General features: G+C 46.9%; 4 protein-coding genes and 1 pseudogene across 4 annotated transcripts; 2 read left to right on the top strand and 3 right to left on the bottom strand.

The window, feature by feature from the left end:
- The first annotated feature begins 843 nt into the window (after positions 1 to 843).
- LOC125512877 (uncharacterized) lies at positions 844 to 2898 on the top strand. Its single transcript, XM_087523937.1, has 6 exons — positions 844 to 954; positions 1097 to 1288; positions 1736 to 1846; positions 2191 to 2352; positions 2470 to 2546; positions 2653 to 2898. Exons 1-6 carry the CDS (start codon positions 844 to 846, stop codon positions 2675 to 2677), a joined length of 678 nt encoding a protein of 225 aa, XP_087380063.1. The 3' UTR covers positions 2678 to 2898.
- Positions 2899 to 6846: 3948 nt separating this feature from the next.
- On the top strand, positions 6847 to 7457 carry LOC147971363 (uncharacterized). Its single transcript, XM_087522768.1, has 2 exons — positions 6847 to 7118; positions 7256 to 7457. The coding sequence occupies exons 1-2, from the start codon at positions 6847 to 6849 to the stop codon at positions 7455 to 7457; spliced, it is 474 nt and encodes a 157-aa protein (XP_087378894.1).
- Positions 7458 to 8420: 963 nt separating this feature from the next.
- On the bottom strand, positions 8421 to 12265 carry LOC147971362 (protein FAR1-RELATED SEQUENCE 5-like; annotated as a pseudogene).
- Positions 12266 to 13786: 1521 nt separating this feature from the next.
- Positions 13787 to 16807, bottom strand: LOC147971361 (putative cyclin-dependent kinase F-2). The gene has a single exon (XM_087526049.1). It carries the CDS (start codon positions 15042 to 15044, stop codon positions 13857 to 13859), a length of 1188 nt encoding a protein of 395 aa, XP_087382175.1. The 5' UTR covers positions 15045 to 16807; the 3' UTR covers positions 13787 to 13856.
- A 313-nt stretch (positions 16808 to 17120) lies between these two features.
- Positions 17121 to 22856, bottom strand: LOC125508883 (transducin family protein / WD-40 repeat family protein). The gene is made up of 12 exons (XM_048673679.2): positions 22440 to 22856; positions 21227 to 22338; positions 20938 to 21114; positions 20707 to 20820; positions 19521 to 19625; positions 19177 to 19311; positions 19038 to 19093; positions 18856 to 18961; positions 18386 to 18502; positions 18180 to 18306; positions 17961 to 18091; positions 17121 to 17874 (listed from the first exon to the last, which is right to left on the bottom strand). Exons 1-12 carry the CDS (start codon positions 22753 to 22755, stop codon positions 17338 to 17340), a joined length of 3033 nt encoding a protein of 1010 aa, XP_048529636.2. The 5' UTR covers positions 22756 to 22856; the 3' UTR covers positions 17121 to 17337.
- Between the last annotated feature and the right edge of the window lie 4850 nt (positions 22857 to 27706).

The raw sequence follows: 27706 nt of genomic DNA, 5'->3' as shown, positions 1-27706 counted from the left end.
TATGGATTGAGCAGGTGTCTCCCGGGGTTGTTTTTGATGTGCGTTGGTTCGATTTTGTGTTTGCAGTCAGTTCGTGGGAGAATTTTGAGGGTGAATTTGAAGTCGAGGTAGTTGCCATTGAACCCTAGATCTAGTTAGTTTGGTTTTGAAAATGCAGTATGAGGCGAACTTGATAGTTACATTAACTATCATGTTTGTGCGACCACTAACTCCCTGAACAAATTTGATAGTTGCCACAAACGTGTCTCCCCTTGCGGCAACAAATTACTGAAATGATTGTGTTAGTTGCCACATGTAAGCTTTCTCACATGGCAACTATTTTTTCATTCAATGACTGTGATAGTTGCCACACACACGCTCTTCCATGTGGCAAATAATTTTGCTGAAGTAATGTGATAGTTGCCACGCACACGCTTTTTCTCCGTGTGGCAACTAAGATTTTGCTGAATTCCTGTGTTAGGTGCCACAATCATGCTATTTTCATTGCGGCCAGTGTTTTTCCGAATGATATGTGATAGTAACCACACTGTGATAGTTGCCACAATCGGTAGTCAATGTACATTCACGAGCCAACTACACTGGATGGCAACCACTATGCACATAAAGTGTGCCTATTTCCACCTGGATAGTATATTCATGTGGCAAATAGAGTGCGAACACACTGTCTGTTGCCATTCTGCATATAAGACAATGTGGCAAATTGGTTGCATAATGTGGCAACCGACTTTGCATATCAAATGTATCAGATGCCATACATATGCTTTTGCATGTGGCAAGTTTTTGCTGACCTCTTTGCATTTACATTTCCACCATGACAATTTGGTCTGTTCCCATCTCAGCAGAATGGCTCGTGGTGATCGTCAAAACGACGATGATGAATTCATGGATCCACCACAGCGTAATCGGGCAACTGTTAATGAGATAAATGTTCATACATCGGCCCTTCCTCCTGCTGTATGTTAATGGTTGACAACCTTGAGCTTGCAGTCGTCTGGCACGAACTAAAATTTCTTTACATTGCAAAACGCGGCAACAACTGATCACTTTTTTGCAAAAACATGGCAACAACTGATCACTTTATGTCTATTTTTTGCAGAAGAAGAAACGTATTCGTAACAGAGCCTCCCAAGAACGACTGACTGCGTTGACTGACAAATTCAGCGATGATCAGAAGGGGGCTGCTGCTGAGATGGGTATGCAGTCTATGATGGCTGTCCGGTGCATGAACCTTGTCAACCCTGTATGCGATTGGCTTGGTGAGATCTACGACCCCGCCTCCAGAGAATTCGTGATTCCGGGACGCGGAAGACTACCGCTGAATGAGGAATCCGTGTTCTACACGTTGGGTGTGCCCCGTGGACATATCAAAGTCCCGTACGAGGTCAACAACGAGATCAGGAAGCGCTGTTCCCCCGTTTGTTTCCTGGGTTGGAATCCATGCCGAACACGACTGCAGTGGCAGATTCGTTGGAGGCCATGACGACGCACGGAGATGTTTTCAAGATGAAGCTACTCATGTACCTCATCTCAGCCGTTTTCGCGCCGACCACTTCTCTTCGCCCAAGCAACAAATGCTTCCCCATCCTAGTGAATGATCTATCTTTACTACATTATTTTTCCTTCAATTTTTTTGCTCCGATGTCATGTGCAAGCTAGTCACTGACAGTTTTTTTGTTGTTTTTTCCATTGGAATTCTGACGCGACAACTCCTTGTCCTGAATTTTATGCGGTGCAGGCGAAACTGAAAGATGTGAAGAACATGAACTGGTGTAAGTTCATTGCCGACTTCCTGCATGATGCATTTGCAAGCAAGGTGTACCAGAAGGGTTGTCGACTGCATTTAATGGTATTTTTTACCGGTCCTTTTATGTGAACACTATTTTTTAACACATCATTATTCATGCATGTCAACATGATCATAACAAGATGGCAACTGCCATGTTGATTATGTGGCAACTGCCATCATGACTATATGGCAACTGCCATCATACTGTGATGGCAACTGCCAACATGACAACATGGCAACTGCCATCATACTATGATGGCAACTGCCATCACTCTATGATGGCAACTAGCACATGCAGATGGCATATTCTTCGTAAAATACCATATATTTTTATCCTGTTATTTGTCGCAAAATACCATGACCGCAACTGATTTTTCTTTCTTTTTAAAATTGTTGTACATCAGCTCATGTACGTCGACTGCCTTGATCTGTCCACCGTGGACTTCACTGGGACAGGAGGCCCGCCGCCTGCGCACAAGTTTGTTGTTTCTGCGTGGACTATCGATGCTGTCAAGGCTGTGCTTGCTGCAGACAGGGTAACTGATAGCAAATATGGTAAACTGCAGGTTAGTTCTGCTTTTTTTGCAACACATGAACTGCTAGTCAGTGTTCATCATTCTCTCTCTTATATCGTTTGCTACTTTTTTTTCTTTCTCCCCAGCTGATGGCCAAGCATTCTATAGACTACATCGTGTTTGGGGGGCCTCAAAACTTTGAAAAGTGGATGGACGTGCACTCAGCTCCGTCTTGTCCTTCAGAGGTAATCAAAAGATATACATATATGGTTTGCCGTGGAGTATTTTTCGATGTCGTGCAAGTGATTGCAATACGGGGTTGTCATTGATGCCTCTTTGTTTTGTGTACAGGCGAGGGCACCTGTTGAGCAGCTAATAGGGCAGTTTGCATCTGGAATGACTGGCTTGCTCGGGAAGTTGGTTGAGGGGTGGACGTCCCTCAGTGGCTCTGACGGCGACGCGGTTGCGAGGCAATTCACTTCATTCGTCCCAGAACGTACACACCGGCCAACCGGTTGCCGTGGCCGGTATGACTACAACAGTTCCCAGGAGCCCGCTGACACACAAGATGAACTAGGTGGAGACGCTGGTCTCAGCAAGGATGACGATGATATCATGGATAATGTGCAAGAGGACACCGATGATGATGAACACGCTGAAGTTCGCGCAGGTGGTAACAAGGGCAAGGATGCAACAGATGTTCCCCAACCGGATAAAGTCAAACAACACACGGCTGTGAGAGGCGAAGGGATTTTGCCATCAAAGAGGGGGATGGCTCCAGAGGGTGCTGGGCAAGTTTCTGCTGGCAAGAGGTCTAGGACCGACCCTGTAGCTGCCAGGAAGAGGTTCGACTTTCATCTTAGCTTTTTGCTTTGTCTATTTTCTTCGAACAGACTCATCCTCTTCTTTGCACTTGTGTTCTTTCAAACGCGGCAACGAGATTGCTGTCTGACAATTGCCACCTCTTTTTTTTGACCTCCATCTCATACGTGCAGCGAGCCGACAGCTGGTGGACGAGCAATTACGAAGAAACAGGCGCCAACGCCAACCCGTGTTTCTGCTCGGTTGAACAAAGGTGCCCCCATTGCCGGTGATGCCACTTCCACCAGGACATCTCCTCGCACGACGACAACCAACACCGGGGATCCTGTCGTGTTGCCAGACCTGAGGAAGGAAGTCAGGAAGTAGGTTTCTTCATCCGCTTTCATTGACATAGCGCTATATTTTTTGATTTTCCAATGCATTCGTTTAGCTTGTCACATTGTCTTCTGTCATCGCCCCCCCACGTGGCAACCGCTGTTTTACCAAATGATATTTTATTTACTTTCATAAACGTGTGGCAACTTCTATTTTTGTTTTTCACATGGAATTTGGAATGTAGGCCAAATGGTAACTTTAATGCACCTTATGGCAACTGCCATCTTTTTACCGTTGTCTTGTGAGCTCATCCCACGCCTAGGTTTGAAATTGCATTCATGGCAGATCAGACATTTTTATCATTCTTTCAAGGTTTGCTAACATGGCAACTGCTGCTGGATGGCAACTGCTAGTTATGACACATGGCAACTGACGTTCCCCTTACATGGCAACTGCCAGCTTTTCCACCTGTTTTTCCATTTTCTTAAGATTTCTACCAAGGCAAGCATAATTTTGTTTCATTTTTAAATACCTTTTTCATGCGCTTCATTTTTTTGCAGGGTGAAGAAGACTACTACGCGTGGGTCCAAGCATATCAGTAAGGACCCGCTCGAACGCATGCATTCAAAGTTGTCAACAGGGGGCAACTCAGATGTACAGGAGGCACCAGTCGACAATACTGCTGCTGCACCGTTGACCGCTCCCACCAACTATGATGCAAGTGGCAGACCATCTCCGCCGGCTGCAGATGTGCAGCCTACAACAACAGGCATCCGTACATCGGGGAGTGACGAGTCGGTATCTGCCAGGACAGCTGAAATACTGCCAACCCTTCTGGCAATGAAGGATGCTGCTGTGAGTCATGCCACCCCATCAGCAAGCGTTGAAGTGGACGCTCCCGAGACGAACCTAGGCAAGGAAGATTCCCGCTCATCTGACACTGATTCCAAGCGCGTGCGCGGTGGCACTCCTGTGTCCACGACAGAAGCGGTCGAGGCGGCAGTTCACAAGGACATGCCATCTACAGGTGAGAGTCCTGGCACAACAGCTCCAGCTCCTGGCGGTGCAAATACTGCTAAGGCGACTGTTTCGCGTGTTGGTCTACCACCTAGGCGTCGTAGCCCCCGCAAGCAATCAACAGACATACCGAACGCACCGACAGTAGCCAGGAGCAGGAGAGACGAGTCTGGTTTTGTTCCTGCGTCCACACTGTTCCCGCCACCTGCCAAAAGCAATGTGACGGAGAAACCTGAAGACCGGAGCACAACTGATGCAGGTGTCAAGCCGGGCACGAGCGACGCAGGTGAACACCCAGAGCAGACTGCGCCTTTTCCTGCAGTGGAAATCCCCAGCATAAATCTGCGCACTTCCAGGCTCCCAGTCAACGTCGGTGTCCCCTACAGCCCAAACAAGAAGATTGTCATGAAAGCTACGGTTGATACCACTGACAACACGCCCCGCCCTGCAAATAAGGACGATCATTCTGCAGCGGCCGATTCAGATATGTTTGTTGATCCTTCACCCTTGGATTCTGCCCCACAAGTCGTTCGTGGTCCGGCCAGCAGGAATGAGAGGCACCCAATGGCCTTTACCCCACCGAGTTTCAACCTTGGCATCAGTCAAGATCAACCGGTTGTGCAAGATCCTATGCCAATTGCCTTTGCATTCCCAGGAGGCATGCCTGCAATGATGGCGCAGCCAATGGTCGAGGGCAGGAAGGCTGTCAAGTTCGCAGAGCCGATTGTGGCAGGTACACTTGCCATGTCCATATGATTTTTCTTGCACACGTCTGTGTAGTTTCACTGTTTTCCCAATCATATTTTTTGTTTTGGGGGGTTCTCACTTGTGATGGCAACTGACATGCGATGACATGGCAACTGGATTTGATGCACCGTGTCACCTACTTTTTTTCTGCCATGCTGCATTTTACATTTGGGCAACCATGTGGCAACTGAAGTTGATTCAATATGGCAACCGTAGTCTCCGTAACATGGCAAACACAGTGCATCACACATGGCAACTGGAATTGATTCAACACCATGTCACCTGCATTTTTTTTGTTTCCATGCTGCATTTTTTCATAAAGCAATCACATGGCAAGTGCAGTTGACACAACATGGCAACTGTAGTTGCTGTGACATGACAACTACATTCCAACTAGATGGCAACTACATTCCAACTACATGGCAACTGTAGTTGCTATGACATGGTCACTACAGCTGGACCACACATGGCAACTGCCCCACTTTTTCCTACCTACAACTCACATCATGCACCCCATCTTTTCTCACAATCCATCTGCTTTTGATTTCCTAGGTATCCTAACCCACTTTTTTTTATCGCTGCAGCCACACCCGAGGAGATTTCACCGTCTCTTGAAGAAACTTACGGCATGCTTGAGGAGGCAGCATTGCAGAGGAAGTCCTCACGAGGGCAAGGGCAATCAAGTTCCAACGTGCCTGCAGACACAGTATCTGAGGATACCATTAGGAGTGCCACTCCTGGTTCTGTGAGGCAGCAGAGGGTAGTGCACCCACCTCCCGCGTAAGACTACGAGCCCGAATTCAGGGCCACTAAAGAACAAACCCAGCTGTACGATATCGTCAAGCGGTTTGGAAATGCGAGGTCCAGCGGCAAGCACATGAAGGAGCTGAAAGCGTAAACGACCACACCCCATAACATCTCATTTTGCTTTGCTCCTTTTTTACCATTCACATCCTTCGTACTTTCTATGTTATATTGTTTTAGTTCTTTCATAATTTTTTTTTACTTAGTAGGCATGATCCTTCCATGTTATATTGTTTTCATACAGCTCATGTTTGGACAGAACCAAAATCATTCAATGCGGAGCGACGTACGTCGACCTTGGTGATCTTGCTGAGTCCGTGAGGCCAAACGGCAAAATGTCGACGAACGTAGTTGCATGCGGTATTGACTACATCAACAACCACACCGATGTGTGCGCTGACAAGACAATCATGCATTACAGTGTGACCTGCAAAATATGGGACGGTGACTTCCACCACAAAATCCTGAGGAAGAACTTTGCCCAACACGGTGATTTCAAGCTCACAATGAAGAAATATGTGAGTACTCCTTCAATGTCTGCACTTTTTTTTCACAAGGTGTGCTTTTTGTTGCCATCATCTGCAGTTATGTTTTACGTGACAGCTGTTTTCATGTGGCAACAGCTGCCGTGCACACTGACTTATTTGATTTTTGCATGCCGCGCAAACTATGTGGCAACTTGATAGTAAAATACATGGCATACTTTTGTTCACACATGGACGGCAACTTTATTTCAACTACCCCCACCCATAACCATTGTTTTTCTACGTGATTCTAATTCCTTTGTCCCTCTGCTGTTCTTTACGCGAACGCTGATTCTCAATTTCCTCACTTTTTTAAATGCAGGTCATGTTCCCCATGTTCCAGGAGCTTTCACCACATGACCCACACGACAAGTGTGGTCACCACTACGTGATCTGTCTTGACCTGAAGAACCAACGTGTTGAGGTGCTTGATTCAATCCGTTCGGAAGATGATGCAGACCTCACCACGCATGCTGAATTCTTCATTAAGAACCTCAAAGAGACATGGCACCGTCACTATGAACACTCAAAGGTCCAGATCAGTCATTTCCCGACTGAGTATGTGGCGACTACAAAGCAAGGGAACACGTAATTCCTTCCTCCCTTTTCGTCTGCCATTTTACATCAATCCAATTCCTGTTTTGTTTGTCAGATCTGAAATTGAAGTCTGTCTTTTGTTACATCTGAGCTCTTTGCGTGGTCACGTTACTCTTTTCCTCGTGCAGGACGGACTGTGGCTTTCATGCGCTGGAGTACCTTGCGAAGTGGGAAGGCAGAATTGTCCCCGCTATCACAGCTGCAACGGTCGTTGAGCTCCGAAAAATCCACACATGGAACTGGTTGACGAATGAAGATTTCAACAAGCGGGCGGGAGCACGCGAGTTTGTACAGGAAGCTGTCAAGAAAGTCACCAAGAAGTACAAGTGATCACGTGGCGTTACAGACCGGACGCACACCTTACATTCTGTTGCCGAGGAATGTAAGGTATTATATATTTGTTTACCATTGAAAACTATGTTTGTGTGCTATGTTGTGGCTACAACCCCGCGTAGGCTACTATGTAGTGGTGGTGTGCGAGTGACATTTGAATAGTTTCATGTAATATATGTGTGGACGTGAACCTGCTTTTAGGAGTAATTATTACAATGGTTTCATCGTTTCTAGCACCGTTTTGATGCTTTGAACGCGTCTACGATGTTTTAAAAACGATGGCAAATGTAGTTCATCAGACATGGGTAGTGGAAGTCATTGTCGTTTTACATTTTTGGCTGTTTTGCTTCTTCATTTTCATCGGTAACTGCACGGGGGTAGGTTGATCATGCAGCCACAACGTTTTTGCTGGGGTTTATGCACATTACGCTGTTTTCCATCTTGTTTCCCATACACTTGCACACAACACACTACGTGCCCGTAAACCGCGTCGTTTTTGTCATGTGAATACATGCCATGCAGAGTCATCAGGAATACCATGGCATATGTCCAGTACATCTAACATGGCAGATACAGTACAAACAACATGGCAGCTCCAGCATAATTAACATGGTAACTACAGCACAACTAAGATGGCAGATCCAGTACAATTAACATGGCAGATCCACTACAACTAGCATGGCATATTCAGTACAAAACAGCATGGCATATTTAGCATAAATTAGCATGGCATGTTTAGTATCAAAAATCATGGCAGACTAACTACACATAACATGGCAAATTAAATGCATACATCATGGCAGATTAAGTACCCATAACATGGCAACTGCATTTAACCATTCAATGAATTTTCCCTTGCACTTCTGATGCCCCTGAAGAGTTATTCCCCCAATTGTTTTAAAAAAGAATTCTCAACATCTAGGGTACAAAACAAAATGTCCACAATGCCACAATTTTTGCTCATGGATTGGCCGCCCCTTTCTTCGTTTTCTTGTGTTTTGCTTGGATCTCCAATCCCGACTTGTACCTTATCTCTCTTGGACGACCCTTTGTGATGGAACGGGGTGGGTTCCTGACCTGGGTCTGTGTGCTTGCTGTTCCAGATCCTATCTCCGAGTTTTCAGACGACGGCCCCGTGGATGAAGGCACGCTTAATGTGCGGGGGAACCGGTGTAAGGCTTCCTCGGCTTTCCTCTTCTTGATCTCATCAATCTCTCTTTTTAGTGCTTTCCTGTGTTTTTCTGCGACTCTCGCTGTGTCATCACTCTTGCACGCTTCATCAATTAGCTCAGCATAGTTCTTTGTCAGCACAACATGCCTCACGGCTTCCATGGTTGACTCTGGTCTCTCGTCATGCACAGCCAGAACTGCGTGTGTTGTTTGCGGCGCCAACGCATCGTCAGCGTCCCAAGTCCATCGCCGCCTTATGAAATGTCGGGGCATCCGTGTCACAGCGTTCACGTCCATTACTTTTAGTATGTGACAGCACACAATGCCGTCCCGTTCGAACTTGCAGCATTGGCAGTAGAACTCGCCTTCGCCTATCGAGGCTGTGACGAAGTAGTTCCTTCCTTTGTCCGGGTCTTCAGGTTCTGAATCTGACATGCCCAAAATAGAACACACCTTGAACGTACGTTCGTCCACCTGGAAAGCCGTGAACATGCTGGCACGCTTTATTTCTTCCTGGAATCTGCATTTTTTGTGTGTTTTCTGTTAAACTATTGTGGGCTTTTTTCTTGCAGCACCTTATGTTGTCATAGAAAATAGATATACATTTTGTTTGAACATGGCAAACGTAATTCATTGAACATGGCAAATATAGTATGTTGAACATGGCAAATGCAGTACGCTATACATGGCAAATGCAGTACAATAGACATGGCAACTGCATTTTCAACAAACATGGCAGATGCATCTTATTTAAACATGGCAACTGCATTTTGTTAAACATGGCAACTAGAGTTTATTAAACATGGCAATTGCATTTCAGCAAACATGGCAGTTGCATTTTAGTAAACATGGCAATTGCATTTCAATAGACATGGCAACAACATAACATTTTCCATTTGACACTAGCATTTGCACACCAACATGTCCAGTTGAAGTACATTACATTAAACATGGCAACTGCATTTTCATGACAACATTGAAACTGCATCCGGGTAAGCATGACAAACAGAATTTCTATTGAATATGACAACTGCATCTGAGTAAGCATGGCAAACAGTACTTTATTAAACATGGCAACCGCAAAATCATGGCAACTGCATCGCACTCTATAAGGCACATACTGACTTGGTGCTTTTTCTGCAAATAAGACTGTAACGCAACTGACTTACTTGTTAAAGATCTTGTTGGTGTATATCTTGCTCATTTGCCTCTCCATCGGTAAGTACGTTAGCAATTTTGGCTGCTTTAGCGCGGTGTTCGCTTCTTGCTGCAGCTCAGATCCCAGAATTTTTTGTTGCAAAGCTGTGTACTGTTTGGCAAACTGTAGCAATGAGTTGCCAGGACTGACGTACCGCTTCAAAACAGCATTGAATCCCTCGCTGCGCTGCGTAGTCTGCAGAAATGGGAAGAAGCACTGCATGAAGTAGGCCGGCACCCAGTACATTCGCTTCTCCCACAGGCTTACAAGAGTCTCGTTGTCTTGGACTTGATGTGTTTCAGTCATGGTCATCCAGCTCCTTTCAAACTCCTCCACCGTCAAGCTGTGGTCCACGCACAGTTCGAATGCCTTGTGCAGCTCTGGACGGTCAGCAAAGAACGGTCCTAGCGTCTCCTCAGCCTTCTTTATAATGTGCCACCTACAGTGCCTGTGCACTGCCAACGGAAAGACCTCCTCTATGCCTGCACGCATGCTGAAATCCTGGTCCGTTATTATGTTCATCGGAGCAAGTCCATCCATGCACTCCAAGAAGGTCTTGAACAGCCAAACGTACCCATCCGTGTCTTCGTTCCGGACGAGCCCGCAGCCGAACTGCAACGACTGATTGTGGTTATTTATCCCTATGAACGGAGCGCACGGCATCTTGTACATGTTGGTGAGGTACGTCGCGTCGAATGAAATGCAATCTCGGAAATGTTTGTAGGCTCTCCTTGCAGCACCATCCACCCAATACATGTTCCTGACACGGTCCTCATCGTCCAACCTTATCCTGTAGAAGAAATCTGCATCTTCTTTGGCTTTCTCATCGAAGTAGGCAATTGTGGCCTCTATGTGTGCCAACTTGCTCTCTCTACGGTACCTTGCCCGTAGGTTTGTGACGTCAGCTGGTATGTACGGCATGCTACTCAGAGTCCCCTTTTTGCTGTGGATGAGAGATAGTATCTGCACCATTCTCGATGGACCGACATTACAATCATGTAGCAGCTTTATGAATTGCCTTTCGACGGGGGTGAACCCTCTGTGGGCGGTCAGAAATTTCACCAGGTCGAACTTCTTTATCAGTTGGTGGTTGTGCTCGTCAAAATACTCATTGACCACCCACTGTGCTCCATCTACGTTTAGCTTACACCGGACAGGGCACTCAGTCTTCTGAATGATACCTCTCTTTCATTCCGGAACGACAGGCGCATCGCCTTTCCCCTTCTTGTTCCTGCGTGCCTTGTGGCACCTCATCTCACCTCTGCTGTACTCGTCAGTTTTCTTAATTTTCCTACGGTACTCGGTGTTGACCGCAAACCCATGGAACTTTGCATATGTCTGGTAGTATTCCTTTGCTGCTTCGAATGACTCAAATCTCTGCCCAATGTACGGTGGCTGAGGCACCACGATCTCTGATTGCCCACCATCTTCATCCCCTTGCTCGTCGTCGTCAGTTTCATCGTTCACTTCAGTATGGGCGGCAGTCCCATATACATGAGAGTTGCCAGTGCTTGTGTTCAAAGGGGTGCTTGCCGGCATTGCTGGAATGATTGCCATTCCCGACTCTGACTCGAAATTGTTTGCGGCATGTTTGTCTGCTGTCTGGTGGAACGCGTCTTCCGTGCGCTCAGAGCTCCCCGCAGTAGATGCGCCGGCGCCGCTGTGCATTGTAGTTGTAGGTTCTGTAACAGGGAAAAACAGGTACGAGATTAAGAATTTTGTGTTGGATAACATGTGGATCGCCACGGATCACACCATCTTCGAGTGATTTTCCATGACATCTTTTACAGACAGCAAGCCGTCAGTCTGTTGGTGGTCATTTTTATGGCAGCTGTAGGTGTGCAGACATGGCACCTACTGTTCAACAAACATGGCAACCATTGTTTTGCCTACAAATAACTTCAAATAGCAAATGTAGCGCTGTTTTTTGTGGTTCAGATATTTTCCCTCTACCTTGTCGTGCTGTATTTGACCATCGTGTGCGGTCTGTTACACCATAATGACGTGATCCACCAGGAATTTGCGAAGCTTGCCAGGAGACGTTTGCCGGGTCACCGCCAGCGTAATAACCTGCAATCATAGTAGTGGTTGGTCAAATCGCGGCAAACGCATTTCGTGCTAGCACGGCAACTGCAGTTGCCCTTATGTGGCAAATGCATTTTTGCTTGCATGGCAACTGAAGTTGCATCGGTAGGGCAATCGCAGTTTGTTATTAGATGGCAATTGCAGTTGTCATGAAATGGCAACTGCAGCTTTTCCTACATGGCAACTGCAGGTGTGCAGAGATGGCAAATGTTGTGTTTAATACATGGCAACCGTAGAAGACCAGTCATGGCAATTTTTGTAGTTGTCAATTACGCTCCTTGTGCTGACTGAGCATCCGCATCTTCACTATGTTTATGGACTCACCTGTGTACGACGTCGATGGCAGGTACATGGGTGCTGCCCGATTCCACATGCTGCACGAAGGCTCTGCATTTTACACCCGTGATAACTCGTGAGTCCTTTTGCCATCTTTTTTTCATGTTCATTTTTCATGTCCACAGCATTATGTGCTCTTTTTTCGTTTTTGCATTACCTTGATTAGCCATACTAGCTAGTTGGAGTTGGCTGCCCGTACATTTGTCAGCGTTAGCGCCTTGTGAGTGCACTTGCCATGGGGCCCCCCTAAGAGTGTTCTGGTCATAAGAACCTGCAAGACAAATGACAGTGCACGACATAAGTAGAATGTCATGTCCATCGTCGCGAAGATGGCAAATGTTTCTCTTCATTTTTTAGCACGCATCGTACCTACGCCTGCATACCGTTCTAGCAGCGGCAGCAACGGCCCTGCAGAGATGAGCTGACTGTACTCTGATGCATCGAAAGGTGGCGGCGTTTCTGGCCTTTGAGAACCCCAATCATCTGCACCATCTTCGAGATTCATTCTTTTCCGTGTCTCGCTTCTGTTCTGATGTGCTCTCAATCACTGGATGAACAAGAAGGCATCAACAATCCAAAAAAAAATTATCATTGTGCTGCTTGCATGTAGAAGTTAACACGTCAGTGCTATCATATTTTCATGCGTTGGCAACCAACATATCATGGCTAGTAGGACATGCACATCCACTATCCTTTTCTAAAATCTGGTGCTAGCTATCCGTTTGATTCGATGGCATCAGGCTCTACAATAGGATGGCAAGCAATAAGTTGACATGGTGGCAGTTGACGACAATGACAGGTGGCAACTGACGTTATACACCAATGGCAATTAATTTTCACACCCCCCCATTATTCCAAATTTATCAATTCTCTCTTCCTTTTTATGGATTCCTGCACATCCATTCATTCACCAACTAGGAGCATCAACCTACTGAGAACTCACGGTTATCTCTAGCATACTACATGGCAGATCTAGTGTATTCTGCTTGGCAACTGCGAAGTCACACAACGTATGTAGTGTTTTAACCCTGTAGGATGGATCTAGTTGCCAACTTCGTCGGTAATTTTGCAATTTTCTGCCCAGAAGGAGGATGAGAAACAGTAGGGAAATCGGGAGATTCACCTGCTTTTAGCTGGTCGGCTCTGGAGGGCGTTGTTGGAGTGGGGGTTGGGGGGGGGATGGGGTGGGGGGAGATAAGGGGTGTGGTTTGCGGTGGGAGCGCCCTACATATCCTTCCTGGTTGCCATGGCAACCAGAGATGGCCGACGACGGAGGTCGGGGTTCGACAGGCGGGGGGCTAGGGCGCAGACGAGAGAGGGGACGGATCGGAGGCCGGGAACGGCTGGGTCGTGCGGGCAGCGGCTCGTCTGGCCCGGACGAGGCAGTGCGGGCGGGGTTGCCACGCACCGGACGTGCGGGGGCGCTTTTGTGCGCGCCGACGGGGTCGTGCGGGGCGGTTCCCGTCCATGCCACACGATGCGTGCGGGCGGGTCGCCCTCCACGCCACACGTGTGGCAGTTATCACCTCCCTACAACTAATGGTTTACATGTAGCCTAAAGAAAATTATTGTTACAGGGCCTTCAGTCAGTGTCTCACGGTGACCTGCTATAATCCCACCGGAGCATCGTCATTGTCAGCGAACCACGGAAGTTTGAGCGCGGCGGCGGCCGCCAACCGCTTGCTGGGATTGCACGCGAGCAGCCCCTTGAGAACCTCAAACCCTTCCATGGACAGAAGCTCCTCCGGGAACAGCTCGCGCAGCCGGTTGCCGTTCCACTGTCCTCGTCGGCGCTGCTGCGCCTGCTCTCGCCGCCACACCGGCACCTTGTCAGCCACGAACGACGACTCGTATGGCTTCCACTCCCTCTTCCCCGGCACGCCAAACACGTCGTAGATCATGTACAGCTGGTCCGAGTCGCAGCGCGCTTTGAACAGCGCCTCCCCGGTGAGGAGCTCCGCCATCACGCAGCCGAGGGACCACATGTCGACGAGCGTGTCGTAGCCCGGCTTCTCCAGCAGCATCTCCGGCGCGCGGTACTTCCTCGTTCCGGCGGCCCAGTAATCGTCGTCGGCGTTCTGCCCCGCGATTGACAGTGCCGATCCGTAGTCGCCGATCTTCACGGCGCCGTCGACGGCCACGAGGATGTTCTTGAGCTTGATGTCGCGGTGGATGATGAGGTTCTTGTGCAGCTCCTCCGCGCCGGACAGCAGCTGCCTCATTATGAGGCGCACGTTGGCCTCCGGGAACGGCCGGCCGGTGCGGGCCATGCGATCGCGGAGGACGTGGTGCAGGGACGGCCCGAGGCACTCCATGACCAGGGAGTAGACCCCGGTGTCCGGATCGCGCGCGAGCCCATGGAGACGAAGGAGGGCGGGGTGGCCGTGGCACGCGGCCATGAAACAGGCCTCCCGCAGGATATAGCCGGCGCCGCTGCAGCAGTCTTCGCGGATAGTCTTCAGGGCGACGGTGTGGCCGGTCGCGTGGTGGCGCGCCTTGGTGACGTCGGCGGTCGAGCCATCTCCGAGACTGCGCAACTCCTCGTACTCGTAGCGGCGGGTGATGCCCGGGTAGGACTTCCTCCTCCTCCTGCCGATCTTATTCCTCGCCTCCGCGACAGCGTCGGCGACGTCGGCGATCATGGAGTAAACGGCGGCAACTCGGCTGGCGCTCATGGGCGTCTCGGTGGCGATGTGCTCGTCGATCATGGCGCAGATGGAGGCGACCCGGGAGGCGATGGTGGGTTTCTTTCCTGCTGCGGTGGCGCGCTGCCCGTCGGCGATAGCCATGGTCATACGCGAGGCGGCGTAGGGCAAGGTGTTGTCCAGAACTTCCGAGTTCCCAATCGAGTAGCCTTGGACGCGCAAGCAATGCTAGCGAGGTGATGATGAACGAGGGATTCGACCACAGGATTATCGACTGTATATATGATGAAGGAAGGAGGCTCGACCCGCAATCCCGCGTCGACGCGAATTCGGAAAGAAACAGCGTAGAGCGCACGGGAAAAAAATCCGCGGATCAGCTCGATCCCCACGTTTCCCGCCATCTTGGCCGCCTGGAGATCACCGCGGCGAGCCACGGTCAGATCGCGATGCCAGTGGTTAGATTGATTTGCCGGCCGGTTGAGGCGAGAAGAAACGGAGCCGAGCGCAACTAGGAATTGAGCCGATCGGAGGGGCGCGCACTCTGGATGGATGAGCCGAGCACAGGCGCCTGCGGTGGCTACCGTGGGATGACGACATTAGACGCGTGGCGACAGATACCGGATCCAGTTCTGCGGACGGGATCCACGCAAACAAAAAACGCGCACTCATTGGCTCACCTCCCTCTATCGGTCCCCTTGCTGCCGCTAGGTGACGCCACCGTGCAAAGCCCGGGCAGTGGTTGCCAGTGGCGGGGCTCCTTCCTCGAAGGTGGGGGATTCGGATAGTGCGGCCCTGAGAGGGACGACGGCCCTCTCAGGCGACGACAGTCATCGTGGCTATACTGGCAACACCACGGCTAGAGTGGAGGCTGGCAGTTAAGAGTGTTCAACCCGACTCCCCTGCATGCAGGTGATCCTCGGCATTGACATCAGGATTGTCTAGTGCGGCTGCAACTATGGTGCACATGGATGCCAGATCTTGCTGGGGTGGCCGGTTCTTGCTCCCACTGTGGTTTTTGTGTTGCGGTGCAAGTTGCAAGGTTGACAATGCGCAGACGTGTGGCTCCTGCCTTTGTTTGCTATGGAAAGATAAGATTCGAACGGGCGGTGGTTTGGTTTGGCTTTGCCGGAGCCGACTACGGCTACGAGCGTCGCTTACGTTCTTGGGGTCATCGTTGTTCAAGGCCATGTGCCCTCTTTCGAGCTTTGGAGGAAAACCCTTACTTCACATCTTCCTAGAACTGGCGGTGGTGACACATCTTGCACCACGTTCCTTCTCGAAGGCGTCGCCCTGGTTTGCAGGTTCCAACACTGCTTGTTGTGGGGATGTTGAGGCTGTGACCCTTGAACAAAGTGGTGTAGCTTCTTGTTCTGCAATGATGGTGACTTCGAGTGAAGTTGGTTTGTGGCTGAGTTTTGGTGGTCGATGTCATCCTACTTGTTCGAGGGGACCCTTGTGCCCCCATACTGTCTTTGCGGAGTCGAAGCTCTCGAGGAGGTGCCAACGGTGACATGTGGGTGTTCGGTTGCACGGCCTAGTCGGCACAGACTCAACGCTTGTCTCTTGCGAGGTTCGTCACATGAGTTAGAGTTGTCTAGTCGCCTGTGCGGGTGGCCGACTATTTGGCAAAGCAGGCATGGATTCTGATGGCTATTGCAACAGGGGCTTTGCTAGTCGTCATCAATGGTTACGGGAGTCGTTGGCTGGTGGGGTGATGACGCTTGATGACAACCCCGACGATATTTTTCTTCTGGATGGCGTGTCTTCATCACTCCAAGTGGGTAAACAAGACTTCTGGATGGGCATGTGTCTTCATGACTTCATGTGGGTAGCAAGTCGGCCTATGTTGCCCTGTGTTTGCCCGTTGACTTATTCACCGGTTTTCCACTAATTAAGCAGGCAATTCTACTTTATTAACGAGGCGAGACAAATCTTGACTCCATTTTAGAAAGAAACTAAAGGACAAACATGAGTTTAGAGGGTTAAACAAACTACATATGGAGTAGAATTGATATGTGAAATCAATTTCCTTGAGTATTTACGGCTGATTAGTTAGTGCTACTTAAAACAATTGGGTTTACCACATATCTAACAAACCAGTTCAGGGCCGATCTGCACCAATACAGTCCGTATTTTGTAAGGGTGTATCATTGAAGAAGGCCATCACATAAGCAATTTGTGCGCTTAAACACAAATGCAGAAGGTGCTACCTTGACAGGTGGGGAATATTGTAAAAGATGATATGCATAGAACATCCAAGCTACAAAGTTTATTGTCCGAAAAGTACATCCAGACTACAAAGTAAACTGAGGAGCTGTCAAATTATATGTTGGTCCAACTACACTACCAGAATTTAAGTGGAAAGGAAAAGCACTTCGGATGTTAGTTAAAGGTGACTGACTGCCAGTTTCCATCCTCCAGGTCCATATGGCAAGAAAATCAATTATACTTTCACCTTCTTGCTGTTGGTTTTGTCGACTTTCTCGCTTTCAACCTTCATCTTTTTTATGGAATCCAAAAGGGACGATGACTGTTCTTTGTTGGATGAAGATTTTGCAAAGGGGTTAAGTGGCCGCTGAGGCTCTCCTCGGTTGCTGTCTTCACTGCCCTTATTTTTAGCACCAGCCTGATCAATGCCTCCTTTCAAAATCTGTTCAGCTGCTCCATCCCTCTCCCTTTTTGCTTTCCCTTCTGAGTTATCATTTTTCTTGGGTATCTTAGCTAAAGGGGTAACCGCAGGTGAAACCTTTGCAGTGTTATCCTTCACATCTTTTGGTTGTTCTAATTCTGCCTTCTTAGGTCCAGCTGCACTGCTTCGTCGGGCAAAAGGGTTCGGTGTGGATGCCTCCTCCAAGTTACCTCCGTTTTGCACAATTTTAGCAGGTTGGATTGCATGGAGCGCTGGTGAGTGGTTTGTACTGGCCGGATTCAAGCAAACACCCACTGTTCCAGCAGTTCTTGCATCGTTTAACATTCTCTCCTGCAAGATGTAATCGTAATCATGAATGAATTGGTAACAGCAGGTAGGTTCTATTCAGGGCAAGAAATAAGGGGTGTGGCTTTCACCTCAAGTAATGAACTGAACTTCTCTTGTAATATAGGAAGTTTCAAGCGTGTAACAAGTGTTAATGCTCCCTTCATTGATTTCTCCAACGTCAGTAACTTTGCAAGCTCAGTGGCTCGGACTAGCTTATCACCTGTGTAAAAGTAAGAACATAAGAAATAAAATTTAAGAGAAAGAACCATTTGGCAACAATTCATGAATTTTGTTCAAGATTTTTATACCATTGCAGCAGGTAGAGATGAGTCTCAGGATGCACCGGTCAAGTGCAGCCTCTGTATTGAATGCTTCATCTTCAAATGCAGTTGTGTCAAGACCCAGAGCAGCAATTTCTTCTATTTTCTTTTGGATCTGAGACAAAAAGAAGGAATGCTTAAACAACAGAGCACAGACACTGGCCTTTTAAGTTTGAGAAAGAAACGTGATGTACCTGTGAGAGATGCAACTTCCTTGTCATGAACTCGTTTTCCAAACTATTGGCTCCAAGGTCAGATGACGCAAGAGGAAATGACAGCTCAAGTATAGTTAGAACAGGCTTGGGCATCACCTAAGATCAAGAGAACATGAGTCAAGGAGCAGATCAACACCCAGTGAGGAAACTGGGGACTAGTTAGATTGGCAATGATTTTAATATTTTGGCGTGTTGCTTCATGTGTTCAGTGTTCAGTGTATTCGCTTTTTTTCTTTCTAGGATACTACAAGAACCCAAACTATCATACATTCTAGAATTAACTATAGAAGAGAAGAAAATCGAAGTAACTTTTACCCAATTCTTCATTAAACGCAACAAAAATGATTTTCCGTCTTCCAGATTACATGGCTGAAAGCATCTTTCTTGACAGATTGAACTTAAGAACTTCAACAAAAAGGAAAACTTGTTCAAAGAGAAGCAAAGCATACCTGAGGATAACATTCAGGGGACTTGCATAGAATGCAGAATATATTATTAGCATCTAAACCCACCACCCAGTGGCTTTCATCTTCAGATTTTCTTGCCTTGGTTGAACTGAAATTTGATACAGTGATTAAGTGTGCTTCAGCACTAACTTCTTAATGTTTAACTTGCAAGGAAGATTCTATACCTAAACACAGGAAGCCAGCTCCCACCAAACTGACCGGAAAAGACCCTCAGTATTCCCTGGAATTATTGAGGATCAGTGTAAAAAATTAGCATCATTAAACCGACATTCAACTGTTGATTTACTCATGAGGCATAAATACCTTGGAGTCATATGAACTAAGTTGGCCATTCTCACTGAAACCAAACCAAGATAGTTGAGAGGATGGAGTCAAGACAAGGCGGCCGGACATTGATTGTGCCCCCTCGGTTATGTTGAATACCTTAACATCTAGTACCTGTCAGTGGTAGTCATGAAAACTGCATTAGTTATTTGTTTTTACAAACTGGTATATCAGTTCCAGTGTCAGCTCTCGTAGAGGATACAAATGTAGATATTGGACAGGTATGCAACTATAAAGTTCACAAAAACCTTGATCACAACATCTATGAGCTACCAATATTACATCATCACAAGACTAAAGCAAATGGGCATGCCAACAAATACCTGATCTCCTGACGGTAGGCAATCTGAAGCATGAGTCACAATTGCTAGCTGATCCCCCTGACCTGCCACAGTAACCACTGGACCACTGACTGAGAGGATATGCATCTGCAGAATAAGAATTTCATCAATTAAACGGTTAAATGTTGGGGGTTGATAAGTAAACAAGTGACCACAAGTAGTTACATTATCTGGATTGCTCCATGACATGAAAAAAATAAAAATAAAAGAAAGAGGGAAGATGTCTCGGTACCACAGTTTTATATGCAATATATGTTCGACTAGTGATTAATTGTATCAACAAAAAAATTACCAAACTTAGAAAATCAGATCACAATAAATCCAACAGAGGGTCAAGTCCCCAACCTCACATGTAGCAAAAGGTGGCACGAAGCCTGGTGAGGAAGGCCACGTTTTTGCAAGACAATCGGACGACCACGCGCGGTTGCAAAGAAGGAGCCAAGCAAAGAATTTAAATTTGAGGGGAGCACACGGCCTCCAGATGAGGAAGCCCCAGACACATTCAATGTGACCGGCGAAGGCAGTTTATTGGAGAATAGCTTAACAAGGGACCTTTTTTGTCAACCATTTTTGTACTTGTTCTGATGAATATTTACTTAAGCTCAGCTTATTACAACCAAATTGTGGTGCAGTACTTGGCAGTGTACATATTATAAGCAAGATTGTGAGAGCATCTACTACCAACTATCATGGTATAATTAGGAAAACTCATTACGCAAACAAGAATGATGTGCACTACAGTAATGTTCCAATATAACGCTTAGTTAAATGTGCACTTTCCAACTGACAGATGGCAAACACAGATTACAGGTGGAAATACAACCACTAGAGAATAATATAGTGCATGCCTTCATGAATACTGCATGATTTTTATGCAAGTATATTTGCAACAATAATGATCTGTGAACCAAGAGTCAGTGTACTGATGGTTTCTTTCTAAGTAGACCTGAGGGTTCCCATTCAGAGCATTATAACTTCATGCCATAATTTTCTAACCATATGTCAGAAAGCTCTAGCACAGGACACTGAGAAAACTGAGTTCATTGGTGTTTGTGAGCTAAGAGTAGGCGGCCTAATTTCAGATAAAGGAACCTGGCTGACTCCACAAGAATTAACACTGGAAGAAAAGTAAGAACATAAGAAATAAAAAACACAAGCTTATAAATACCTGCAAGCCCCCTTCGGTGAAGATGCGCAAAAAATTTAAACTTGTGACTGCAGCAACCCATCCAGCACCAAGAGCCACAGACTTCACTTCTTCTCCCTCAAACCTCATTGACCACTACAATTGGGCATACATAAACACCCCTTGTTTCAGTAACCAATAAAGGTGAGCTACATTAAAACTCTCTAATTCTTGAAGGTGCAGAACATTTATGTTAGATGTAAAAAATCTTACCTCACTGTTACCAGCCCAGCTGCTGAAGGGGCGGTACATAAGAGTGCTCATATTGTTGTCTCCCTTGCATGGATTTGCAAACACGCTTCCTGATTCATTCAGTGCAGCCATGGTGAAACCAAAATAGTCGGTCATGGAAGGGACTCTGGGGCCTCTTCCTGTGTCGTGGAAGTCAACCTGGAAAATGATTATAAATGTCAGAACTTCAGCAGAGAGCCAATAAAACAGTATAACTTCACATAGTTTATTCAGTGGCTTATGAAGCAAACAACTGAAAAGGGGATCTTACCTCTACATGTGAGTGCCCCTCATTTTTAATGGTAGTAATACTTCCAAGCATGTTGTAAGCAAGGAAATTTCGCTTGCCAGGATGAGATGGCGTTGACCCAGGCTGGAAGGCAGCTTGCATTCTTGCTGTAACCAACCTTCCAGAAGTTGCTGAATCATCCATTGCCTTCCTAGCACCTTCTTTGTTATCTTTGTGCCTACCTTTTGTTCTCTTGCCTGACTGCATCTCGTGTATCATATCCTCTTCTTCGCTATCTCCATTCATGTGGTCATCAAATGTGGCCTTTCTCCTTGACCGCTTGTGGTTGAAAGGTGCTGAATCACCAAGACTTTCATCGATCTCATCATCAAAACCAGCCGATGTGCTTGGTTTTTCTTCTTCGTCTTCGTCATCAAACAATGGAACCCTCGGCAGGTTTAGCTCAGGCGCACCCTCAGTGGGCGACTTCATAGTCGAAGGGACCACTGATTCCCAAACCCCAAATTTACCCATTACATCAATGAGTACTATAGCATTATCCTCCGGTTTCCATGCCATGCTACATATCCTTTCATCAAACTTCTGCCTCTCAATGTCCTGCCTTGACTTCACATCCCAGACAAGCACCTGCCTATCCAGGCCAGCAGTTGCCAGGTACCTCCCATTCGGGGACCAGCAAAGGCTGCATATTGGCTGCTCATGTTCTCCTTTCAGTGTGAATACCTCCTCCGCAGTGTCCCTGTCATACATGACCACATTATTCCTCAGACCAGGAACAGCAAGGGTGTGTCCATCGGGACTCCAGCACAGGGTATTCTTCACCGAGTGGTCAGAACCGAATGTTGGGGCGACACGAGTCAAGCTTCGTGCCTCGCTGCCCAAACAAAGATCCCAAAAGATGACCGTGCCAAAGCTGTCGATTGATGCCAGATAATCATTTTTGGGGTCAAAAGCCAGCCCGGTCACGGAGCCCTTGTGACCTTTGAGCACCTTGGAGATCGTGTTGTCGACTGTAGCAATCAGCTTGATGCCGTCGTCATCGCCGGCGGCGGCCAAAAGGGCGCCCTTCTTGTTGAACGCCAGTGACCGGATCGGGAGGGTGAACCGGGCAACGTTGCTCTGGAACGTGCCGTCTGGAAAGAAATTCGGAGACATTTACAGATCTCGAAGTGAAAACAAAAATATAGAGTACTCGGATAAGATACCGCTCATCAGGACGGTCGGAACCACGAACCTGGGAAGGAGTAGAACTTGACGGAGTGGTCGATGGAACCGGAAGCCAGCGAGCCGCCGGAGCCCGGCGCGAGGGCGACGGCCGTCACGCCGTCCTTGTGGAGCCGGATCGTGGCGGCGGCCGCCGCTGAACCGGAGCCCCGGGCCCCGGTCCCCCCGGCGCTCACGGCGGCGGCGTCGTGGATCAGGATGGCGACGTCGGCGGCGGACGCGGTGACGACGTGCTGCCCCCCGGGGGCCCAGGCGATGGAGCAGAAGGCCGGGGAGCCCGAGCCCGCCTTGTGCGCCTCCCGCAGCTTCACCGCGCGCCCTTTCATGGCGACACCGCGAGAGAGATGCTTCGCGTCCGAGGCTTTCTTGGTGAGTTGGGGTGGGGATTTCGTGAGATTGGCCAAGATGCGGGGCGGGCGTTTATGTGTTTCGATATGCTGGGGCTAAACGAGTGGCGCGAAATTTCGGGGGTTTTCCCGCGGGAAATGGTCCGCTGGCGGGAAGATGGTCTTACCAGTAGGACCCGCGCGACTCCTCGCGGAAAGCTTACTGTCCACCGTGGGCCAACGTTGGGCCAACCTAGCATCCCCCTTCGATCGAGTAATCTATTTTTATAGATTTCTCAAAAGAAAAACATAGTGAAAACTATTTTTATAGTAGTATGTAATATCGGTGTGCAATGCTCTGACCATATTGTCATCAAGTATAAAAAATTCAACTATAAAAAAATATAGAGACTGAGAGTGCACCTATATCTTTAATTGGATTTTGCCATCGATGAAATGTAATTAGTTGGACGAACACTTAGATTGAATGATCTATACATCTTGGAATAAGCTTTCGCCCTGCTTGAGAAATAAAGCAATCAACATGTCCATACAAGAAGCAGCAAGTCACCGAGATAAAAATTAGGGCATCGGCACAAGCACGCCAAATAAAACATAAGAGAAAGCAAGAAAAAAGACCACCAAGTGCCCACATCATCAGAGGGCCCTCAAGGAAGAGAGGCGTCGAGCAGTGTCATGTAGCGCATCCAACATCTGCCTCATCCGGTCACGATCCATTGCCTAGCCAGCGTGAGCCAAAATCAACATAATAATATCCATGAATACAAGAACATAATAATTATTGTTTCAAAGTATACGATGCTCAACGAATATTATCCATACTCATTGAATTATGTAAGCACGGCACTGTTGGGGAACGTAGCATGCAATTTCAAAAAAAATCCTACGATCACGTAAGATCTATCTAGGAGATGCATCGCAACGAGAGGGGGAGAGTATGTCCACGTATCCTCGTAGACCGAAAGCGGAAGCGTTAGGTTAACGCGGTTGATGTAGTCGAACGTCTTCATAATCCAACCGATCAAAGTATCGAACGTACGGCACCTCCGTGTTCAGCACATGTTCAGCTCGATGACGTCCCTCGAACTCTTGATCCAGCAAAGGGTTGAGGGAGAGTTCTTTCAGCACGATGGTGTGGTGACGATGATGATGATGTGATCCGCACAGGGCTTCGCCTAAGCACTACGACAACATGCCCGGTGGAGTAAACTGTGGAGGGGGGCACCGCACACGGTTAAGAAACAACTATTGTGCTTTGGAGTGCCCCCTGCCCCCGTATATAAAGGAGGAGGGGAGGAGGCCGGCCACAAGGGGGCGCCAAGGAGAGGGGAGTCCTACTAGGACTCTAGTCCTAGTGGGATTCGGCCCACCCCCTTTTTTCCTTCTACGGGAGGAGGAAAAGGGGAAGGAGAGGGAGTAGGAGAAGGAAAGGGGGGTGGCGCCCCCTTCCCTGGTCCAATTCGGCCTCCTCCCTTGTGGGGGGCGCACCAGCCCCTTGTGGGCTGGTTAGCCTCCCTCCTATGGCCCATATGGCCCATATATTTCCTCAGGGGGTTCCGGTAACCCCTCCGGTACTCCGGTATGTACCCGATACACTCCGAAACCCTTCAAGTGTCCGAATACTACCTTCCAATATATCAATCTTTACCTCTCGGCCATTTCGAGACTCCTCGTCACGTCCTGATCTCATCCGAGACTCCGAACAAACTTCGGTCACCAAAACACATAACTCATAATACAAATCGTCATCGAACATGAAGCGTGCGGACCCTACGGGTTCGAGAACTATGTAGACATGACCGAGACACATCTTTGGTCAATAACCAATAGCGGAACCTGGATGCTCATATTGGTTCCTACATATTCTATGAAGATCTTTATCGGTCAAACCACAATAACAACATATGTTATTCCCTTTGTCATCGGTATGTTACTTACCCGAGATTCGATCGTCGATATCATCATACCTAGTTCAATCCCGTTACCAGCAAGTCTCTTTACTCGTTCCGTAATGCATCATCCCGCAACTAACTCATTAGTTACATTGCTTGCAAGGCTTATGGTGATGTGCATTACCGAGAGGGCCCAGAGATACCTCTCTGATACTCGAGTGACAAGTCCTAATCTTGATCTATGCCAACCCAACAAACACCTTCGGAGACAACTGTAGAGCATCTTTATAATCACCCAGTTACGTTGTGACGTTTGATAGCACACAAGGTGTTCCTCCGGTATTCGGGAGTTGCATAATCTCATAGTCAGAGGAATATGTATAAGTCATGAAGAAAGCAATAGCAATAAAACTTAATGATCATTATGCTAAGCTAACGGATGGGTCTTGTCCATCACATCATTCTCCTAATGATGTGATCCCGTTCATCAAATGACAACACATGTCTATGGTTAGGAAACTTAACCATCTTTGATTAACGAGCTAGTCAAGCAGAGGCATACTAGGGACAGTTGACACATGTATCAAGTTTCCGGTTAATATAATTCTAGCATGAATAGTAAACATTTATCATGATATAAGGAAATATAAACAACAACTTTATTATTGCCTCTAGGACATATTTCCTTCAGTCTCCCACTTGCACTAGAGTCAATAATCTAGTTCACATCGCTATGTGATTTAACACCAATAGTTCACATCTTCATTTGATTAACAACCATAGTTCACATCGCCATGTGACCAACACCCAAAGGGTTCACTAGAGTCAATAATCTAGTTCACATCGCTATGTGATTAACACCCAAAGAGTACTAAGTTGTGATCATGTTTTGCTTGTGAGAGAGCTTTAGTCAACGGGTCTGTCACATTTAGATCCGTATGTATTTTGCAAAAAAAATATGTATACAATGCTCTGCACGGAGCTACTCTAGCTAATTGCTCCCACTTTCAATATGTATCCAGATCAAGACTCAGAGTCATCTGTATTACTGTCAAACCTTGCATCGACATAACTCTTTATGACGAACTCTTTATCACCTCCATAACCAAGAAATGTTTCCTTAGTCCTCTTAGGTAATTAAGGATAACTTTGACCGCTGTCCAGTGATCCATTCCTGAATCACTATTGTATCCCTTTGCCAAACTCATGGTAAGGTACACAATAGGCCTGGTACACAACATAGCATAATTTATAGAACCTATGGTTGATGGGTAGGGAATGACTTTCATCTTCTCTCTATATTTTGTCGTGGTCGGGTTTTGAGTCTTTATTCAACTTCACACCTTGTAACATAGGTAAGAACCCTTTCTTAGACTGATCCATTTTTAACTCCTTCGAAATCTTGTCAAGGTATGTGCTTTGTGAAAGTCCTATGAAGCGTCTTGATTTATCTCTATAGATCTTGATGCTCAATATATAAGCAGCTTCACCAAGGTCTTTTATTGAAAAAAAATCTTATTCAAGTATCCTTTTATGCTATCCAGAAATTCTACATCATTCCTGATAAATAATATGTCATCCACATATAATATCAGAAATGCTACAAAGCTCCCACTCACTTTCTTGTAAATACAGGCTTCTCTGAAAATCTGTATAAAACCATATGCTTTGATCATCTCATCAAAGCGTATATTCCAGCTCTGAGATGCTTGCACTAGTCCATAAATGGATCGCTAGAGCTTGCACACTTTGTTAGTACCTTTAGGATCGACAAAACCTTCTGGTTGCATCATATACAATTCTTCTTTAAGATATCCATTAAGGAATGCAGTTTTCATATCCATTTGCCAGATTTCATAAAGTGCGGCAATTGCTAACATGATTCGGACAGACTTAAACATCGCTACTAGTGAGAAAATCTCATCGTAGTCAACACCTTGAACATGTCGAAAACCTTTTGCGACAATTCGAGCTTTGTAGACAGTAACATTACCGTCAGCGACAGTCTTCTTCTTGAAGATCCATTTATTCTCTATGGCTTGCCGATCATCGGGAAAGTCAACCAAAGTCCCCACTTTGTTCTCATACATGGATCCTATCTCAGATTTCATGGCCTCAAGCCATTCCGCGAAATCTGGGCTCATCATCGCTTCCTCATAGTTTGTAGGTTCATCATGGTCTAGTAACATGACTTCCAGAACAGGATTACCATACCACTCTGGTGCGGACCGTACTCTGATTGACCTATGAGGTCGGTAGTAGCTTGATCTGAAGTTTCATGGTCATCATCATTAACTTCCTCACTAATTGGTGTAGGCATCACTGGAACTGATTTTTGTGATGAACTACTTTCCAATTCGGGAGAAGGTACAACTACCTCATCAAGTTCTACTTTCCTCCCACTCACTTCTTTCGAGAGAAACTCCTTCTCTAGAAAGGATCCATCCTTAGCAACAAAAATCTTGCCTTCGGGTCTGTGATAGAAGGTGTACCCAATAGTTTCTTTTGGGTATCCTATGAAGACACACTTCTCCGATTTGGGTTCGAGCTTATCAGGTTGAAGCTTTTTCACATAAGCATCGCAACCTCAAACTTTAAGAAACGTCAGCTTTGGTTTCTTGCCAAACCATAGTTCATATGGTGTCGTCGCAACAGATTTAGATGGTGCCCTATTTAACATGAATGCAGCTGTCTCTAATGCATAACCCCCAAAACGATAGCGGTAAATCGTTAAGAGTCATCATAGATCGCACCATATCTAATAAAGTACGGTTATGACATTCGGACACACCATTACGCTGTGGTGTTCCAGGTGGCGTGAGTTGTGAAACCATTCTACATTGTTTTAAACGAAGGCCAAAACTTGTACCTCAAATATTAGCCTCTGTGATCAGATCGCGGAAACTTTATTTTCTTGTTACGATGATTCTCCACTTCACTCTGAAATTCTTTGGACTTTTCAAAAATGATTCAAAATTTGTGTTTCATTAAGTAGATATACCCACATCTGCTCAGATCAACTGTGAAGGTTAGAAAAT

Source organism: Triticum urartu, chromosome 5A, assembly GCF_056163025.1.
Source record: "Triticum urartu cultivar PI428250 chromosome 5A, HENAU_Tu73, whole genome shotgun sequence".
Lineage (NCBI taxonomy): Eukaryota > Viridiplantae > Streptophyta > Magnoliopsida > Poales > Poaceae > Triticum > Triticum urartu.
This window is presented reverse-complemented; position numbering and strand designations above follow the sequence as displayed.